The 21,320-nt window shown below is 39.8% G+C and overlaps 2 protein-coding genes across 5 annotated transcripts in view; both read right to left on the bottom strand.

Moving 5' to 3' along the window:
- The window catches only part of LOC107562676 (uncharacterized), a 12,061-nt gene extending 11,312 nt beyond the window's left edge, over positions 1-749 (bottom strand). For 3 of the 4 annotated variants that reach the window (XM_016247360.1, XM_016247359.1, XM_016247363.1), the window contains exon 1: positions 667-749. In XM_016247360.1, the coding sequence (XP_016102846.1) occupies positions 667-688 (22 nt within the window). In that variant the 5' untranslated portion in view covers positions 689-749. Of the gene's footprint in view, positions 1-328; positions 421-666 lie in introns of all 4 variants that reach the window. The other variant, XM_016247362.1, reaches the window with a different exon arrangement.
- Positions 750-1,662: 913 nt separating this feature from the next.
- LOC107562661 (myosin phosphatase Rho-interacting protein-like) overlaps positions 1,663-21,320 on the bottom strand; it is a 59,170-nt gene continuing 39,512 nt past the window's right edge. The window contains exons 12-23 of the mRNA XM_016247344.1: positions 20,761-20,870; positions 20,132-20,672; positions 18,642-18,779; positions 14,496-16,943; positions 10,307-10,454; positions 9,009-9,126; positions 8,419-8,578; positions 7,356-7,466; positions 7,190-7,276; positions 6,071-6,233; positions 5,903-5,988; positions 1,663-2,401 (exon numbers count right to left, since the gene is read on the bottom strand). Of these exons, the coding sequence (XP_016102830.1) occupies positions 2,330-2,401; positions 5,903-5,988; positions 6,071-6,233; positions 7,190-7,276; positions 7,356-7,466; positions 8,419-8,578; positions 9,009-9,126; positions 10,307-10,454; positions 14,496-16,943; positions 18,642-18,779; positions 20,132-20,672; positions 20,761-20,870 (4,182 nt within the window). The 3' untranslated portion in view covers positions 1,663-2,329. The remainder of the gene's footprint in view (positions 2,402-5,902; positions 5,989-6,070; positions 6,234-7,189; positions 7,277-7,355; positions 7,467-8,418; positions 8,579-9,008; positions 9,127-10,306; positions 10,455-14,495; positions 16,944-18,641; positions 18,780-20,131; positions 20,673-20,760; positions 20,871-21,320) is intronic.

Here is a 21,320-nt window from a genome sequence, read left to right as displayed (position 1 = left end):
AAAAAAAAAAAAAAATAATAATAAAAAAATATATATATATATCTCTTTAACTTATTAATTGAAAATAATATGAAATATTTTTCTATTTTATATAGGAAAAAATGGTGCCAATTTGGAAAAGAACACCGTGTAGCTGTATGAAATACCCTCAAAATGCACAATATTAAAGGATATAAACAAATTATACAGGCCTAGTGCATTTCATTATTAAACATGTTGTGCTTTAGTCGATCTGTTTACTGAATACCAGTATTTACCAGAGCAATGCACAATTACTAAATTCATACAGCGTCGCATTTTAATACAAACCAGTTAATATGTAACTTACCACGGTATTTCACACGGTACTGCACCGGATACCGCGGTATGTGCTGAACTTCAGCTTTGTGTCGGGATACTTTATAAATCACGTCTGTGTTCCTGTATTTGGTGTCAAACTCATGAAGAGGCCTTCATTAATGCCAAAACAATCGGGTTTTCAGCTGCGCTGCGATTCCGTGCGCGTTTGTTATGCTAACGTTAGCATAGCGGCGTGTTAGCACGCGGGCTAATGCGCATCCCGACGACAGTAAACAACGCGTCCAGCAAACGCGCGTCGCAGCGCAATTAATGAGAGATTAATGAAGCGCGCGGGCTCCCGTTAGCAGCCGAGCTACACGGACTCACCGGAGCGACGCGACGCGTTCATTCACGAAGCCATCGCAGACTCCGCCGCGTGCGTCGCGTGTCTGAAGAGAGCGTCGCTGCTGTCGCCGCGCTGCATTCTGGGACTTGTAGTCAGTCCACTGAAGTGTGTCGCGCGGAACAGAACGTTCATTGTTCTCACTTCAGTTCTAACACTTACTAAAACATTGCAAGCATTTTCAAGGTCTGGAGAGCACAATTTTAAAATAATTTTAAATGTAAAAAAAATAATAACGTGCAATTAATTCGATTAATAAATCAGCACATCATGTAATACATTTGCCTTATTTTTAGTATAACTTAATTTATAAATGCATGACTTAATGACACTAAATACAGGGTTTCTGCAGGTTTTATGAAGACCTTTTCAAGACCAAGGAAGGAATAAATGTAATGGAACACAATGTCACATATGGACTCTAAATGTAAATGTCTTGTATTATAAACAACATCCAGCTTCCAAAAGATTTCCATTACTTTTAATTAATTTTACAATCAATAAATAAACGTCTTCCAATCACTAGAGCATTCACTGTGGCTTCTGATCGCAATGCAAAAGTGAACATCTACATTTCTGTCTAAAGATTCTTAAATCAAGATATATTTACTGGAGAAGCAGAAGATGAAATGTGTTGTTTACGAGAAACGTGAAGCGGGTTTGTGATTAAAACCAACAAATATATGCCAATGGGCTCAGAAAAACAAACAAACAAAAACACTTTAATTTGCTAAACTTGATTCCCCTTTGACGGATATTTGCTCAAACTCACTGCATTGAGCTGAATTTCTCAGAAAGCAAGACTTCCTTCGTTTTGCATCTCCAGCAAACGCTTCTTGACTTTTGAAAACTTTGAAATTTGAGAAAAAAAAATTGGAGATACTCATTTTTAGCAATGCATGCAACATTCAATGCCACGACTCTGATTTAAGAAAGCCTGCGATATAAATAAATAAATGACAGACCAATCCGTGCAAAAAGAGGGTGCAAAAATATTTATTGCTAATAAACCTGTTGTCAGTTCGTGTACATTTGCGGTATATTTACAAGAATGTATAGACGAATGGAAATGTGAGACAAAAAATTCATTACATTTAAATAAATACAAAGGACTGCCACTGAACGACACCCCAGACTTCATCAGCTCGAAAAAACCCAAAGCTCCCATTAATTATAACGGCAAGCTTATACAAACTTGTTAGTATTCTGTCGACCCTCCCAGGCCTGTTCCCGTGTGTCTTACGGTCATCAGAAGTGCTCCTTCGCTTCGAGCATCCGGAGACGCCGCAGAAGGTCAAGCAAGCCTCGACTACATGCAGCTGTTTTAAATTAAGAGCCGGAGGGAATGTGCAAACCCAGCTCATCTAGCGCCACACGCGAGCAGTCTGTAGCGTCGAGAAACACTCACACAAACTAAAACAGTAGCTTACACAGTCGTGTTTAGTGTACGCGTGATAGATGCTTCATTAAAAACAACGTATTTACATTAAGACAATGCAAACAAACCAACAACGTCACAGTAACTGAAGTGCATGACTATAGACATAAAACTCAAACTTCATACCATGTTTAATATATGACCAGTGTGTCTCTAAGTGATTAATTACTGGGCTAAAATACTCTTAACTAGCATGCAGTGAGGCCGTGTCAGAAGTCCTTCGTGTCCTTGCTGTCGAGCAGCTGAAGTCTCTGCTCCGCCGTCAGACCTTCCTTCAGACTCTGGAGACGCAAACAGAGAGAGACGTTAGAAATTATCTCCGAGAGCACGTACATCAAACAGGGCTTGTGAAGGTCAATGTCAAACTTTAAGAAGCAAAGATAACATAAGGAACAAACTGAAGGGACCACAACACACCGATATGATCCGTAAGTGTAGATGTCTAGGGACATGCATGTAATTTATTGCATGCAATGCACTGTAAGTTAATTTGAAAACACAGCTTTTAGCGCATCTCCATTACGTTTGTCCTGTGTTTTCCAGAGCAGACATCTAAACTTTCTTAAATCAAGACAGATTTACTGGAGATGCTAAATGACATTACGTGTTGTTTTCTGTGAAACTGATCAAAATGAAGCAAGCTTGATTAAAACATGCATCTGTCAATGGGGTCAAAAAAACAATAATGGCAAGTTTTCATACCGCATTGACGGCTTTTTGTTCTTGTTTAAAGCATAAACTCAATTTGGATCAATTCCACAACTTCACAAGTTTCCTCCATCTCCAGTAAATGCATCTTGATTTAAGGATGTTTAGATTTTTGTATTGAGAAACAGGACAAACATACTTTTTTGGAAGAGATTCTTTTTTTTTTTTGCAGTGCATGCAACATTTAATGCCACGAGTTTAAGACCTTAAATAAGAAACCCCAGCCTTTCCATTGCATTTAAACCAGTGACCGCAACAAAAAGTGTTCAGAAGTTCCAGGTGTGCCACCAACAAACACAAGCCCTCAGACACGTGCATCTGTGTGGAATATGAATGTAGAAATGCCCTCGAGTCCGAGAGACGCTGCTGATGCATACTTCTCAATTTCAAAACATTTACCCTTATGACTGGATTTGTGGTCCACTGTCACAAATGTCTCATTAATGACATTAAAACAAATGTCTACAAATTTATAAAACTGATCCAAGATCAGGCAAAAACCATAGACACGCTGGAGCCTCATTTCCTGAAATCACGTGACGGTTTGATACACGCTCTGAATCACTGGTGCGAAACAAATGATTCGCAGCTTCATGAAGCAGAGTTTAAACGCGCCCATCACTGTAGTTTTCCTCAAAGTAAACGCTGTAAAGCTGCAGAGCAGCTCTGGAGATGAAGTTCATGCAGGTTATTAGAGACATGCACTGATCCAGATCCAGCAAAAACATCGAGAGCTTTTCATCCTTTTATCATGACCTCGATAAGATCGGGTTTATCGCCCAGCCCTAGCATGAACCCGTCTGAATGATGCACTCGCTCCCTTCCTAGGGCTTTTACCTAAACTGAGAACTCAAAGGTCTTGGGGTTTAGTCTTTGGCATGTCACAACTCTAGAGGTGTCCCCGACTAAGGATTTTCATAGTCGAATCTGAATTTAACTCATCATTTATCTCATATAGAATACACTTCGTTATTTATACAAAACGTTAATATTACGACTTATAGGCTACCTGCACAAAATGCTCTGAATGCACATGAACGTGTCTGTGGCTCTGAATGAACTCCTTTTGTGGACGCGTTCTTCACGCAACGACGTGCAGAAACACGGCAACTAAACTAAAAAAATTCACAGCGTTTTATTATAATAGTGTTCTCATTATAATTATGTGTATGACAGTCCCAGTCATAGTTATGAATATTCTGCATTGTTGTTTGTCCTGCTCGCGCTGAAGAGGTAATCACCGTTGTACTACAATGAAGCGCTCGACTCAACCAAATGCATCTTATACGAGATAAATAATATATACACGATATATATAAACCGGCTGACATGTTTTGAAATCACTTGTACCCTACCTGATCGAACAAATCCAGTCTTTCACTCTGTCCGTGTCAGTTTCACTCTTGTTAACGTTTTAAATCCCTGCCGCCAAGATTATGGAAAGTGAAACTTAAATCTATAGGGGTGGTTGGATTTATTCACGCACGTTAAAATATTTATTTAAAGCTTCTTTCTTTTCAGATTCTTATTTACAACATTATCGCAATAGGCTGTATATTAACTTATTGGGAGAAAACCGGTAGTTCTGTGTGAAATCAGACATTTGAGCACCCCCATATAGCCAAAATGGCACGATCATAACACCTCTGCGAATATTCGACTGTGAGATTGGTATCGAATCAGGCTCCTCCTATCGAAGCATCGAATCTTCGACTATTCGGGGTAATCCCTACACGACTCACAGACTGGGGAAAACGGAGGAAACACACACACACACACGGCACTGTGTTAGAGGAGGGAATGTGACAAAGTCATTGTCTTACCGCTACCTACCAGGCTTTCTCCTGTGCAAGAAAACACAGCACACACACAGAGTTCAGCTCCTGACTGTTCACAAGCACAGTCCGCTGTATTTGTGGTTAAAGGCGCGGGAAAACGGAGGAAACACACACACACACACACACACACACACAAACACACATACGGCACTGTGTTAGAGGAGGGAATGTGACAAAGTCATTGTCTTACCGCTACCTACCAGGCTTTCTCCTGTGCAAGAAAACACAGCACACACACAGAGTTCAGCTCCTGACTGTTCACAAGCACAGTCCGCTGTATTTGTGGTTAAAGGCAATAGCATGTTGGCCTGAGGGTGGCAGTGTGGGCTTAAAGGGATAGTTCACCCAAAAATGAAAATGTGATGTTTATCTGCTTACCCCCTGCAGGGCATCCAAGATGTAGGTGACTTTGTTTCTTCAGTAGAACACATTTGATGATTTTTAACTCCAGCCGTTGCAGTCTGTCAGTCGTAACCACTATGTCCAACTGTCTTTGAGCGTGCGCACGGCATCCGGTGCGTGAGGTGTGTACGTGCTCTGGCGTAGTTTACGCAAGCGCCGGAAGTGATCTCTCGCGCGTATACGTCACTCATTGTTTACACAGTGCACAGTCATTGTAGGTACGACGGCTAATCAAAATGGTACTTACTTGCGCTTATCCGGATTGTTCAAACCGACTTAAAACTAAAAGATTACATTCTCTCGTGCGAACTCATTCGGGAGTGGCGACTTTCCACGTATTCCCAACTTCTGCGCCTGCTCGCCTGAAGCTATGCTTGATTGCTCTTCGGCTGGATATCAACACACCTGTTAACGTAAACTACGCCAGAGCGCGTACACACCTCACGCACCGGATGCTGTGCACGCGCTCAAAGACAGCTGGACACAGTGCTGTATTAGAGGTAAAAAATGATATAAATACTGTTCAGTTTCTCACACAAACCGATCGTTTCGTGTGTTGGGACATCAATGTGTCGTCACGAGCCGCAGGGTTTAATTTGGATTTGTCTGTGCATGTTTTTTTTACTCTCATAGATTTTGTTACCATTGCCATGCATTATACGACTGACAGACTGCAACGGCTGGAGTTCAAAATCATAATTTGTGTTCTACTGAAGAAACAAAGTCACCTACATCTCGGATGCCCTGCAGGGGGTAAGCAGATAAACACCACATTTTCCCTTGAACTAACTCTTATTCAACATCAGAAGGCTGAACGCGCGTCTGGAAACCTACCTTTGACCTCATGGTGCGTTCGGAGCGTTTGGCCGCGGCGGCCGCCATCTTTAAAATGTCAGGGTTGCTCTTTGACTTCATGATATCTGAAAGACACGACAGCCAGCCGGTGACAACGTGCAGGTGAATGCATCTGAGCGTGGGTTGATCTCGAGGCGAGGTTCGTACCGTATCCACCGCGCTCCACGTCCTCCAGCGCGGTTTGCCCCAGTGCATCATGGGCCTGCTGCAGCTGCTCGCGCAGGCGGCTCAGATCGCGCTCCGCTTTGGCCCGTACGATGCTCAGCTCCGTGTAGATGTCCTTGTATTTATCCGTTGCATATTTTTTATCCTATAAAGAGACACGGCACATTAATCATCGCACATTCTTACAACGGGGTCCTTTAAAAAGCGTTAAAATTCAGTTTGATCAAAATTATAGTCATTTCAGGAGGTCATATATTTGGGTACAAAAATAGTTTGTTGTATTTAAATTGCCATGTCAGCTTCACAGGCTATTACACGGCAGATACAACATTCAATAAACAATACAATAAATACACACATTTCATAAAATTCAATATAGAAAAAAAAAAGACTAAACTTTGTATATACTCTATAAAAAATTATTGATTAAAATTTTAGTTTTTCTGCATCCAGAATAATTCAGGAATGGGAATACCTCCTAATGTGATGATTAAACTTAAACAATTAAACAAAAGACAATGATTTAATGAAATAAATACGAGTGTTGCAAGTTCAGTTCGAATTCAATCAACGAATATTACACATTTATGTCAAGCAGCTGATTTTGATCGTTCAGACTATGAATTACGCCAGTGTTTGTGTTACGGTATTTACACTGTAGCAATGAAGTAGTAATACTGGCATTTCAAAATAAGAGTCCCAGTGTATTCGGGCATGTTTATAATTAAAAGTCCCGCATAATGCATATATTATTATTGGTATTTAGTTACACAAACTGTATTTGGAATTTAATTCAACTCTCACGCTCTCTGGGCTGCTCGTCACGAGAAGGAAAGACTAAGAGCATTAACGCTTTCAATGTATATACATATTTCTAGTAGCAGCACAATTATGTTTATTGCCTTATATCTGCAAAATCAAATATAAACATATGTATTGATTCAATATTAGTGCATAAACCAAATGCAATGCATATGCATTTACTAAATAAAACATCTTTTTAAACTTGTGTGTCGCAGCCCGTTTAATTATGAACAAAAGTCTTGGAAAAGGTCTCAATCTTGATTTTAATACTCCTCACAATGACGGTGCAGCACTTACTCTGTGGGCAGTCTGGAGCTCATCTTTTAAAGAGTTGATCTCCTGCTTCAGATACTGCACTTCTGACTCCTTCACCCTCCGCATCACCTGTGAACACAAGCGTGATCAGCTTCTCATTCGCAGCATGCTGTGGAGAACGAGCGAGGCATGAAGGGAAGCAGCAGACCTCCAGCTCGTACAGCTCCTTCCCCTGCATGCCCCCGCCAGCGTCCCCGCCGTCCTCGCTCGCCATCGAGCGCATCTTCGTGATCTCAGCCGCCAGACGGTTGTTCAGCTCCTGCACGACAGACAAACAGACCAAATCAAGCCTTCTGTGCGTCTGAAGTCGATTCAGTTGCGCTAAGGTCATGCTGACCATTTAGTTTCGATTTAATCCTTATTAAAACTACTACAGAGCAGTGAGGGATTCTCTGTCTTTTGTTGTTTGATTAACATTAATCAAGTATATTAGGCTTCTGTCTCTTTAAGACCTAATGCACGGATCCAATATGCTGACACACTTCTGATATTCTCACACCTGCTTACATTCACTTAATACTTAACCCACCGTGTTTGTGTGAATACTCGCCAAAACAGACATCATTTTGTGTGCATTTTTCCATTCAAGTGCGAAAGAGAACTCAATTCAATTCCAAATAGTCTCATTTTTATTCATTCATGAAAAGGTCATCATATTTTCTGCTTTCTTTATCTTTCAAAACTGTTTATTTAGTTATTGTCTTGTTTTTCTCAGTGAATAGGGCCCTATGAAATCCGTTAGAATTTTTACCAAATTCCGATAAAATTTTTCTAACTTTGTTTTAATGGTTAAATTACATTTGATTGGTTAAAACATGAAACCATGAAATTTACACAGGTTAATGACAATTTATTAAAAGTTTAACAAAAATCAAATTTTTAGGGCCCTATGAAATACGTTTATTTATTATAAAGATGTTCCAAAACTTTCGACTGGTAGTGCACATTCTACTATACAATATATGTCTGTCACAATTTCAAGTTAACCCAACTTTTATTTTGCCGTGAAGAGTTTTGTGTGTGTGTGTGTGTGTGTGTGTGTGTGTGTGTGTTTATTGAATATTTACAGACACCAGTCCATATCGCCATCTTACTGAAGTGCACTGACCTACTTTGGATTTATTCATTAAAAATTTGGCATCATAGGGCCCTAAGTGAAGAAATATTGTGGACGAATTATAATATTGGTCACTGAGGTTAGCAGCGGTCACCTGGTTGTGTGCATTGAGCTCCTGGTTCTCCCGCTGGCACTGTCGGAGCGCCTGTCTCTCGGCCTCCAGCGCTTGGGCCAGATGAGCGTTTTCTAAGCACTTCTGCGAGTACTGCTCCGACAACACCTCGATCTCCCTCTGGTACGACATCAGCTCTTCCCTGCAACACAAATGCACATGCGTTTTTCCTTTCAGTTTAATGTGATGATAAAAGAGCAAGGCCTTTATGTCTAGACAGAAGTACAGCCAAGAGCTTGAGAGCAGATTACGAGCATGTGCACAAAGAAAGAAACTGTGCAATCACTCCAGATTTGGCATCTTGGCTGCGTTGCCCCAGGCTTTAAACCCTTTATCCACTCCAATTAAAGCAGTATTATTTGCAAGTCTTATTTGCATATTGCAGCTTTAACAGTGATGTTACAAGACATGTGCCACAAAAGCGAGATGGGAGGTGTGGCCGTGTAAACTTGTTTCAAGCAATTAAATCTGAAGAGACAGCTGTTTACTTCCCGAAAGATTGCAAAGGTGCGGCTGCGCTGCATTTTAATGCATTACGAGGCTGAAATGGCGTTAAAGGAGTAGCAACTGACTCGTGCTGTTTGTGGATTTCCTCGATGTCTGCGTTTTCTGTGTTGCTGTTGGCCTTGCGCGTTTTCTCCAGCTCCCGCTCAAGCTCCGTCCGATGTGCATTCTTCATTGCTTCGATAGCTAGTCAAAGAAAAACATTAAAAACGCTGCTTATTAGTAATGGGTCTTAAAAACAGGAAAAAAAGGTTATTCTACGTTTGTGTCTATATGCATTTATAATTATGACATTTTCACTGAGATTATGCTATATTATTACCCTTATCAACTTTGCTTCTTTCAATCAGCACAGGTTTTGTGTTTCTTTCTGGAACTGGTTGTCCTCAGTTTTTGAGTGAATATTGCCGAAATTATCCACAAATAATGCTTTATTCACTCACAAACATCAGCTCAGATCAATGAGGCAATCAATCAGCTCCAAAAAGAAATACAAAACCTGTGTTAATTGAAATAAACAAGTTGATACAAATGTTGATGATAATATAGCATAATGAGAGATTTACAAGCAATTTTTAAAAGGCAGGTCATTTTTGGCTGGCGATGTATTTTTTTCAAAACTTGACTCTTATTTTGGATTTTAATGTTTATATCGCTAAATTCACTGGAAACAGAACACTTGTTTATCAATGCTTGTTATAACATGGTTATAATTCCTGAACGCTTTGGAATACAGACCTACGGTTGGTCTATTTTTAAAGAAAACGCATAGCATTATTGCTGAAGTGAGTGCATTTAAAAAAGAAAGTATAAAAAGTTATAGAAGTTTAAGTTTACAGTAAAGATAATGCAGAATACTATTTTTTTTAAAAATTGTATATAAAATAAATATGTAATTAAATATGTTGCACTCTAAAATTGCTATAAAATCAAAGCCATATGTCTAACAAAGTTATGTTCCGAATTTGAAGTTGATATCACAAAAATTGTGAGATTTTGTTTGGCCACTATACCGAAAATAACCACTGGGTGACACCCAAACTCTATTGTTTTATTATTGACAATTTCTGTCACAACATCACTTCTATTACCAAACAGTTACCAAATATGTCACCTTGACTGTCAGACCTTTCCAACGATACAGTATGTGTTTTTTGTCAAGATTACAAAAATCTATCTCTGTATATATCTGAGTCTATGTATATATTTTTATATCTTGATTTATACCCCTAAAAGGGCGACGTCTCCCCGAGATACAAACATTTAGAGACAGATTACAAAAAATGTAAACATTGACTTCATAAACTTTCAATGCAAACCTAATAAGCCAATGCGGAGTAACAGGTAAGGTTTCGTCCTCACTAACCAGAGATGGTGGCTGCGGTCTCCTCCGCCAGCAGTCGCTCCTTCTCCTCCTGCAGTTTCTCCAGTTCCCGCTGGTGCTTTTTCTGCAGCTCATCGATCACTTTCTGGTGAGACTCTTCCATGGCGGCGAAGCCTCGCTCACACGTCGCCTGTAGGGAAATCGTTTAGATCGATTCAAGTCCACTTCTACTCTGACAAGGACAACACTTACACAGAACGGTGTCCACACAAAGCCAGATATGAATAACCTACGATGGCATGAAGGAGACGTAACATAACGTAATGCAAACACACACACGCCGTGATGGGACTGTGTGTTCATCCCAAAAACTTGGACACTTCAGCCAGACTCAATGCATGAATATCACTGGATTAGATACAAAACATCAAAAGAAAACAGAACGAATGCAGATATACTGTATAAACTTGAGATTTGGACGCTTTGTGGTTGTCATATGCTGCTGGATCATGTTGAACTGTGAGATTTCATGCACTAAAATCACATTGACACCAGTTAAAACTCAATGCAAAACTAGTTTAGCATTTGTTTGCAGACACAGCTTTCAATGGATTGAAATTCAAACATTTGTAGCTTAAATGTCCAAGTATGTTTTGGGGGCACTACACATGCCCGTCTCTATATATTGACTTTAATTTCAATTTAATTAGGCCCTGGAACTTTCAACTCCAAAAACGCAGCATCCCTACATTTGTAAGATTTGCCATCAATACATGAACATAGAGTTTAATTTCAGAAGCACGTACTGATGACAAATTTATTTTTACATTATATATGTGATCTGTGCTTGCAAAATCAAGTCACAATGAGCAATCTTTTCACATTTTTCTGTAAAAGACCTTCAGAATGATGTATGGTTTGTTGGAATCAGATGAAAAATGACTGAGCTGCACCGGTTTGAAGTCGACAGAGTCAGCAAAGTCAATTCTGAGAAAAACAGAGTTAAAGTTTTCTGAAGGTTCCAAAACAAAATCACAGCAACGTTGCATCTTTTCCTCCAGTTCTTTTCTTAATAATAAATAATAATAGTCACAATATAGCTATTTTTTATTTTATCTTTGTTATTATAAATAATAACAAATGCAAAAAAAAAAATAGTAAAACAAATATAAGAAAAAAATAATGCATTACTTTTTCCATTTTACATCTAAACAGAAGCATTCAAGTAAGAAAATCAAATAATCAAATGTAAAAATCCCTTTAATGTGTTCATTACAAATAAACTGATTATTAAAACTACAAAAGCAGTTCAATCAGCGAGTGACTCCCTCTTTTAGATTCACAGACGGCCGATATATTAAGACTAGGGTTGGGTACCAAAACCCGGTACTAATATGGCACCGGTACCTATGTAACCGGTATGTACTAGAACCGAATCCGAATGCAGATTTCGGTGCCTCATTTCAGTGCCATGCCTGAGCGCTCGATTGAAATATGTGTCCTCTGGTTCTCCAAAACGGACGCAAGCATCATCATCACCGGCACCGCACGTGAAAAATAATTCCCCGACTGAGAAAACGCACGTGAACTCAAGTCGGAAAGCTCTAAAAATACAAATCCAACATCTTTGTAGTAACAGGAGTGTCCATGTTGTTTTCACCTTCCGACTTAAAAGCAGAACTCTGGAAACGAGAGCATCGAGGAGCGTGTGAATGCAGTAATTACACTTGCTCTGATGGCTTCCGTTAACTAAGCTAAACATGCTTAAATTAAAATTCCTAAAGCTAAACCTCCCTTATATTCACATTTCTAAACCTGTTGTCCAACAAAAGAGAACATCATAACCTTTTTACTCCACAACACCAGTCACATGCTTCCTTCTGTGATCTGATGAGGCTTCTTGTCACAGAACAAGGCAGAAAATATGTGATATGAGAGCAATGGATTATAAATATACTTAATTATGAAAATACCAGAGATGGCTTGAATAACACAGATACACTATATTGTCGCAGTCGAGTGTTTATCGTCTTTGTTTTATCATTAAAAATGTTCATATGTTCTGTTTACTCAGTCACAGCTATAATAGCCATGGCTTTGTCCATATGAGGGATTTCCCGGAGGGTCATGAGTTCTGTGCTTCTGTGACTGGATGTGTGGATTCTCTGTGCGAGGATGCCCTCTGGCGTGCAGTATGAATGAAACAGACATCATGTGTTTATAGTGCTAATGGCCAATCCATAATTTTTGGGGGAATTTTTATTTATTTATTTTTTAATAAGTATCGGTTCAGGCACTGTTTAGGCACCGGAACTGTTTTAAAAGTATTGGTTTGGCACCGGTATCGAAAAAACCCAAACGACACCCAACCCTAATTAAGACCCACAGTAATGCACGGATCTAATATAATGTTGTTTTTCCCCAACAGTTCTCCAAACGTTCACTTAAGGCATAACAGATTATGTTTGCGTGAATACTTAAATACTGTAATTCTGTGTATATGTATCGGGATCTCGCTGTCGGAAGTGCCTTAATGCGGAGCTTCAGATGAGAGTCAGCGCGAGAAACGAGTGGAAAAAAGGTACTCCTCAGAGAAAACGTACAAATAACGATCATTTTAGATGTTTACTTACTATTTGGAGCATTGGGATCACTAGATGAGGGCTTAATGAACTAATTTTTGTGAAAACCTCAAATTCGACATTTATCACTTTAGCCCGACTCATTTTTGGCACCGGTATCGAAAAAACCCAAACGACACCCAACCCTAATTAAGACCCACAGTAATGCACGGATCTAATATAATGTTGTTTTTCCCCAACAGTTCTCCAAACGTTCACTTAAGGCATAACAGATTATGTTTGCGTGAATACTTAAATACTGTAATTCTGTGTATATGTATCGGGATCTCGCTGTCGGAAGTGCCTTAATGCGGAGCTTCAGATGAGAGTCAGCGCGAGAAACGAGTGGAAAAAAGGTACTCTTCTCAGAAAACGTACAAATAACGATCATTTTAGATGTTTACTTACTATTTGGAGCATTGGGATCACTAGATGAGGGCTTAATGAACTAATTTTTGTGAAAACCAAATTCGACATTTATCACTTTAGCCCGACTCATTTTGCCAGCACGGGTCACATATTGTTTTTAAGTCTTAAATGAATTGAATCAAACTTTTAAGTAGTAAAATACAATTTTAGATGCAGTCTAAATAAAATATAAACTGCAAGCGCTCTTTTAAAACTAAACTAAATTAGAAAACACAATGAGAAAATATTCCTGCAAACCAAAGCACAAATAAAACCCTGAACTGTCATTATGCTTTGCAAATAATAAATAAACAGAAAAAAAGTTATCACTCCAATGAGAAAAAAGAAATGATTTTGCACCAAAGCCAACTCCATTTGAAACTGGCCTCGTAACTTCATGTTCATAGTTATGAATAAATGATCTAGCCAGGAACTGACTTGAGCTCTGGTCTTTAAGGACACACTGACAAAATATAATAGAAAACTACAGAAATGATTCTAATATCCTATTATCCATGTGTTTTTAATCATCAGCTGAGTGACAGAGCACAACACATTAGCTGTTTTTGTCAGTACTTGGAAATTGTTCTGCTTAGTTGGTGCAACAACTGCAATTTATATAATCTATTAAACTAAATTAGTTTTATTATAATATTGCATAAGTAAATTTAATGGTCTCTGTCCTCAGAGCCAAATCTTTCACATAGACAAGTGTTTAAAATAAACCCTTTTAGTTAGTCATGCATGATTTGTTATTATGTTAAGCAGCTGGCATTTTGCGGTCATCAAAGATGAGCAGCAATTTATGCAGAGCACTGGCTGTTAATCAGGCAAAGAGGTTTAATGTGACGAGTTCAGATCAAAGTCAACCAGGCGAACCACACAAGTTTTTAGACTTCACTGCATAATTGCTGACATGAGGAGTATGCATTTATGCATTCTCCAAAACTTAATGGTTCTCCATTGGACTCAATTATCTATAAATGGCTTCTTGCATATAATCATATTTTCCTCTCAGCCACACTAGAGTCAAACCGTACACGCACACCAAAGGTTAGCAGCCATGCATCACTGGTGAGAGATATTAGGCCAGCACCACAAAGCAGGGTTAGTATGAGAGAAGGAAGGGAACGGATCAGGTTTAAGGTTGCCAAATTAAGTCATTACAGACTGAGAACAGCAAGGACACAGAACTCCTTGACCTTTAGGTTTTCCAGGTCTTTCTCATATTTCAGACGCAGCAATGTTGCATCCCCATCACGATCTCGCCGGTTCATTTCTTCAGTCAGTTCGGACACCCGGGACACGAGTTTCTGGATCCGTACTTTGAGGGAAGTGGAGTCCGATCCAGGCTCGACGGCGTCCGTCAGCTCTTCCATCTCTTGACTGAAGCGTGCTATTAAGTCCTTACACTCCATCTCATGCTGCTTCTTCAGGTTCTCCATGCACAGCGTCAGAGAGTCGATCTCTTTCACGTTCTCCTCGGATCTCAGTCTCAGAGTCTCACCAGCCTTGGCCACTTCCCGTCTCAGCTTCTCCACTTCTTGCTCGTACGCCTCCTTTAATTCGCGCAGCTCTTTCTTATGCCTAGCCATCAAGTCCTGAAGCTGTAAGGCCTCATCCGGAGAGTCGATCAGTTTTCCTTCGATCTGAATGTGGGTTAAGTCTCCACTGACGCTCGACTTAACCCGCTTCTCAGACTCGAGCTGCGCTCTCAAATCAGCACAATTTGCACATGCAGACAGGTCTAACGGTTTCACCCGTGGCGAGTTCTGCAGAACTACAAAGCACATGCATGTTATGTCCATTATGGCCTCACGAATGTACTCAGACCAGCATCTTTGAGAGCCACAGCTTGACAGAGTCAAACCCAACGACTGGAGCTCCTCATGAGTTCGTTCCCTAAGAGCCGAAGCGGTTTGATTCAATAAAGTCACTTTCTTCTGAATGACTTCAGCGAGAGTCTTCAGGACGCAGGGATCGCTGGCATCACTGAGCAACCGATTCATAATATTCGATTTCATCATCTGTGCATTTCCATCTCCAGCGCAAGTTGCAGGTTTTGAGTCACCCTGAAGTTCTTGGAGGTTGGAGAGCTTATTCATAAGCAGCAGCATCTTATTATCCACTATCATACGTTCTACAGCTTTTCTTACTGCTTTGGCCTCGGAGCCTTTTTGACAGTCCTCTAAACCAGCTAAAACCTCATGCAGAATCCTTCTCTCAAACATCTTCTTCATCATTCCTGCCTGATCCTCATCCGAAATATTGGTGTTCATGCCAGTGTTGGACAAATCCATCTTACTGCCAGTTACCAACAAGTCAAGCAGATGATTCAGAGACTTAGACTTGCTCTTGAACTCTTCCGCGACTTCCTCAACTACACTTTCATTCGTGAGTTTCTGCATCAACTCTTGGCACCCACTATCTGTTCCTGGTTCACTACCAAACGTCCCTTGAGTTCCTGCCTTCAACGTCCTGATTTCCTCCCGAGCCTCTACAAGCATCCGACTACACATCCTCGCTGTCTCTTCATGCTTTGCATTCTGGGAATGAAGTTCTCTACAGACCTGCTCAGCATTTTGAAGCTGCTTCTCCTTCTCGGAAAGCTTAGATTGAAGGACCTCTAATTGCCGTTTCAGTTCGTCCGTCTCCACATCTAACTCTTTATCATCATGTTGGCTTTCTGCCACCTGAAATCCAAGACCCCTAAGTGTAGCTTCTTTAAGCTGCAATCTTTTCTCCGAATCTTTCAAACTATTACCAAGAGTCTCCAACTTAATAAGAGCCTCTTGTAGCTTCTGTGACTTTTCGTGGAGTTCTCGCTCGTACACATTTTTCTCTTCTTGCACCTGGTTCACGTTGGCTTGTGGATATTGCTGGCTGCTACACAGTCGACAAAGCTCAGCATTCAGCCGGTCTATTTCTCGGTCGGCTTCTCTCAACTGGTTCACAATTTCCTGATAGCGCTGGTTCAAAGCTACGTTTTCGTTCGCCAGCAACTCCACCTGCTGAGACAGATTGGGATGGTCTTCTCTCGAGCAACCTAACGCACACGGACTCTCCATTCTCTGTCTATGGACTCTTCCCAGCATGCCCTCCATGGTGACCAAACGAGCTTCATAGTCTCGGATAGAGTCTCCAGCCTTTTCCAAGCTTCTCCTCATGGTCTCATTCTCAATCTCCTGTTGGTTCTTGAGGCTTTCCAACAGTTTCTGCGTCATTTCGCCTACTGACCCACTTCTTTCCTGTCCTTGAGGACTTTCTATCCAAAGGTATTCGCTATGCGAGTGCATGAGCATTATCAGCTCTCTTAACGTCAGAGGCTCACTGGCATCAATCAAGCTCTCCAGCTCTCTAATCTTTCCCTCGCTATCCTGAAGCATAAAACTGACGGTTTTCTGAATGGAGTTTGAGGGACAGACCTCTGGAGTGGAGGGTTTTTTGGTGTCAGAAAGGTAAGGTTCCTCTGCGGGGCAGTGTGAGAGAGAAAGGCCAAGCTGTGCCTGCATGTTGCGCTTTTTCAGTTCTTGCAGCTGCAGGAGCTCTTTGGTTTCCTGGTACTTCTTTGTTAAGCTCTGAGCTTGAGAACTAACCAGTTCAGTCCTCTTCACCCGGGGCTCTGTCTCAAGACTCAAAGGGGACTCCAGCTTGGAAAAGGGACCAGACAGTTGGTTAACAGTCAGCACAGATGAACATCGCTAATCAATTGCTAGATTATAGTTTGAGGAAAATTCACATTTCATTACCACATCTGAGTCTAATCAATCTATGAAGTTTAAAGGGAGAGTCAATTAACTCAGCTTCTTTCATGGAATGAGGCGCATTAGAATGCTAGAAAAAAAATGAATGGCAAAAAGGTTAGTAAATCAAAAACAGTGCATGCATATTAAGAGGTTAAAGAGATGTTTCTTAGGGTAAGTGATGCAAAATTAGTGCTAGCTAAGAATGCCAGAACGGTCACATGCCATCCAGTTAAAAGCCTGCAGGCCTTTTCTGGAACAATTTAACCTGAACTACTAAGCAACCACTACTGTGAGTGTTTATAACAGACCTTTTGATTCAAAGGTGAGTAAATAAACCCATAAAAGACAACCCTTAAAACTAGCTGGTGGAGATAAAAATGTGTCCTGGGCAGATATTCACATTTGTGGATCAATGCCATGCTTTAGATAAAAATCACCACACATTTGCTTTTAATACATAAACGCCTAAACTATGGTATACTGAAAAGGTATCCTAAAGAAAAACAATAACCGTAGCTATTTAATGCCAAAACAAGTCAATAAAACAATTTTGAGAAGTCTACATTAAGCTCAGAAAACAATGCAATGATATTTTGAACAAACACTAAAGACAAACATACACACACACACACACACGCTATATGGAAGAAGTCAAGAATAAGGTTAAAATGAAATGAACGTTGGTTAAATATGAAACATATCATGCACATACGCATCTTTTCCTATGTCAATGTTTAGGTAGCACTGTACAGCATTTAGAAATAATTTTCCACACCCTTAAGATATACTGATGCCCAATGCTTTTGCGAAAATACAAATAGGGGACATATCTGACGCTGAAAACTATTTTTCTAACCTTAAACTATTGCATAAATACTACTAATAAAAGCATTGGTAACACTTTACTTAAAACCTTTAGTAAAAGTGTTTTTAATGCATTAGTTAATGCACCTTATCATGCATTGTATGATCTCATGAATAACTGTAACCGCACTTATAATACATTATCTATTCACTGTTACACCTTTAGAAAGTGTAATGCATTAGAACACATGACAACCAAACCTTAAGATATTATAATGCATTTTAACTTTGGTTACAATTGTTTATAAACAGATATAATGCATTACAATGCACATCATGAATACTTTTATAATGCATTACACATATAGGCTTTAAGTAAAGTGTAACCGTTTTTTTTATTTTTTATAATATGCTGTAAATGTTTTACATTAATTTTAAATATGCATTGAGTATGAGTGTATCCGGAGGGCACAGTGAGTCTACGTTCTGAGTGTGTTTTCATGCCATCATTGCACATTTATTCATTCATGTTCAGTTAATGTTAATCATTTCTATGTTGGAACATGCAATACAGCTTGTATGAAATTGAAAATTTTAATGTCATTTTGCTTGAACATGGCAAAAAGAGCTCTGTTCGTTTACATGCAACGGTCTCTAGACATGCAAAGCACGCGTTTACAGCTTCGATGATAAAGATGGAAGCCATGTGTTTGTTTTTCTCCTAATAATGACACACAATGTGTTCAATCAGGCAATACATGAATGCACTAAGAACATTGTGACATAAATGTGGCCTACCGGTGAAATGTAACCGGCACGGATCTGCTGTTCGTGCTGGAGAGCGTTCTTGAGCTGACCCTCCAGCTCCAGCTTGTGCTGATTGGAGTCCATTAACTGCTGGTGACAGCTCTCCAGCTGAGCTTTCAGCTCCTCGACCTAACAACATCCAAAACACAACGAGGAGTTATGATCTCAAGCCACATCAGATTTCATCTTTCAGCTTTCAACAGTATAAATGTGTGACTATTCAAGGCGGTGGAGATATTAAACGACTCGCGACACAGTTGCAGCACAGTGCTTGCCTCTGATTTTAAATGCACTTATGAAGAGATTTATTTTATTTGTATTATTTATGTGATTTATGATTTGTTTGACATTTCAATTTCACAAAAAAATGTGCAGCATTTTGTCTGAGAAATAATAAAAGGACACCTTTTAATTGATAAATTGTCTAAAATCTAATTTACGTGAGAAAATCGTATTGCATCCGTTTAAATCATATGATATACAGTAGTTTATCAATATCACACCAGCAAGAGTGCTGTTTCTCCCCAATATCTGCACCGCTGCAAATGTGATAACACTGTTCAATAAACGAGAAGTTAATACTGTTATATTTTAGACACAATGCTGTTAAAGTTGTCTGTTTAAGTCTCGCAAATGAAAATAGTTCCAATCAAAGCCACAGCAGAACTGTTGTTTTCCAAGTGACACACAGCAGTGATTCATTACTGAATGAATCGATTGAGTCAATGATTCATTGACTCATTATTAAAGAGTCACTTGCTTCGTTTCTGAATGAATCAGTTGTTTGAACAAAACGGTTGAGTGAATAATTCAATGACTCACTTGCTTTTAGAGCACCATTTCATAAAAAAAAAAGAACATTTCAAATTTGTTTCTCATTTAACACAATAATGACTTTAAAGGATGTTTTGAGGGGGTGAAAAATCGTATTGCATCCGTTTAAATCATATGATATACAGTAGTTTATCAATATCACACCAGCAAGAGTGCTGTTTCTCCCCAATATCTGCACCGCTGCAAATGTGATACCACTGTTCAATAAACGAGAAGTTAATACTGTTATATTTTAGACACAATGCTGTTAAAGTTGTCTGTTTAAGTCTCGCAAATGAAAATAGTTCCAATCAAAGCCACAGCAGAACTGTTGTTTTCCAAGTGACACACAGCAGTGATTCATTACTGAATGAATCGATTGAGTCAATGATTCATTGACTCATTAATAAAGAGTCACTTGCTTCGTTTCTGAATGAATCAGTTGTTTGAACAAAACGGTTGAGTGAATAATTCAATGACTCACTTGCTTTTAGAGCACCATTTCATAAAAAAAAAAAAAGAACATTTCAAATTTGTTTCTCATTTAACACAATAATGACTTTAAAGGATGTTTTGAGGGGGTGCTTTCTAAGCCCAATTTGACGTGCGATTAACTCGACAGCCCTAGTTTAAAGGAATAACTGTGCACTGGATTTTGAAGCCCGCACCCCTTTCCTGTAGCTCTCGAGGAGGTTCTCCAGCTCTGATGCGTCTCTGTTGTGCTGTGTGGAGGGCAAAGGCACCCTCCTCTCCTCCCTGATGGGCGTCTTCTCCACCTGCTGCCAGCGCTGCTCGATCTCGTCCTCCACTCTCTGCAGCCGCTCCTCCGATGGGGGCGGAGCATCTACCTGGACCACGCCCCCACTCTCGAAGTCCATCTTTGTGATGTCAGTGGCAGGATCGAAGGATGAGCCGGTGACGCTCTCGTACCTCCTCCGCCTCTCCTCCCTCCTCTTGTTTCTCTCGGTTAGCTCGGCCTGGAAGGTGTCGGCCTCGTGTGCTCTCTGCTGCGCCAGAGCCTGGGCGATGGGACGAAACTCGGCCCAGTCAAACGTTTTGGAGCGTCCTTCTCGCCTCCGTTCCCTCGCTCGGCTCTTCTTCAATCCACCTTCCCGCTCTACCGAGGCTTTGAAGGACAGGGAGTCCTGCGTGACGTCAGGCCGGGCGAGACTCTCAAACGGGCCGCAGGAAGCGTGTTCATCCGTCAGGCTGTTTCAAAACATTTTATACGCAAGACTTAAATATTTTAAAGACAAAAACAGATTTGTGTGCTACTGCATCATGCAGGGTGACGCACCTAGCAACATCTGGCGCAGTGGACGGCCTGACGTTTTTCATAACCGCTTGGATCCAGTTGCGGCGTATTCCCGCGGTCATGGCAGAGAGCGTGTGCACTGCTTCTTGAGTCTGGTGTGAGCAAAGATTGAGCACAAACAGATCAGAAGAAGCTTCGGATTAATAAACACTTCAAACCCTTGGAAAACAATAGAAAGACACACATCTGTCCCTGCAGTGGACAAGTACATCACAAGGCATCAGAACCATGTACAACTAAAAACACCTTTATAACATGACGATTACAATAACATTTAGATTCATTAAAATATAAAATATAAATTAATAAAATTAAACAAAAATTAAATATAAAATTTTAAAAAGTCCATAAAATAAAAACAATGAAATAAAATATAAAATAAAAGGTACATAATATAAACAAATCTATAAAATAAAATTAAAAAGCTCATTAAAAAAAATATATATCCATGAAACCAAATTAAATCTAAAATAAAAAATCCATAAGATAAAAAATATCTATAAATAAATAAAATCTATCTGTAAATAAAATAAATAAAAAAA

The sequence above is a fragment of the Sinocyclocheilus grahami genome, unplaced genomic scaffold, assembly GCF_001515645.1.
Source record: "Sinocyclocheilus grahami isolate Dianchi unplaced genomic scaffold, SAMN03320097.WGS_v1.1 scaffold832.1, whole genome shotgun sequence".
Lineage (NCBI taxonomy): Eukaryota > Metazoa > Chordata > Actinopteri > Cypriniformes > Cyprinidae > Sinocyclocheilus > Sinocyclocheilus grahami.
This window is presented reverse-complemented; position numbering and strand designations above follow the sequence as displayed.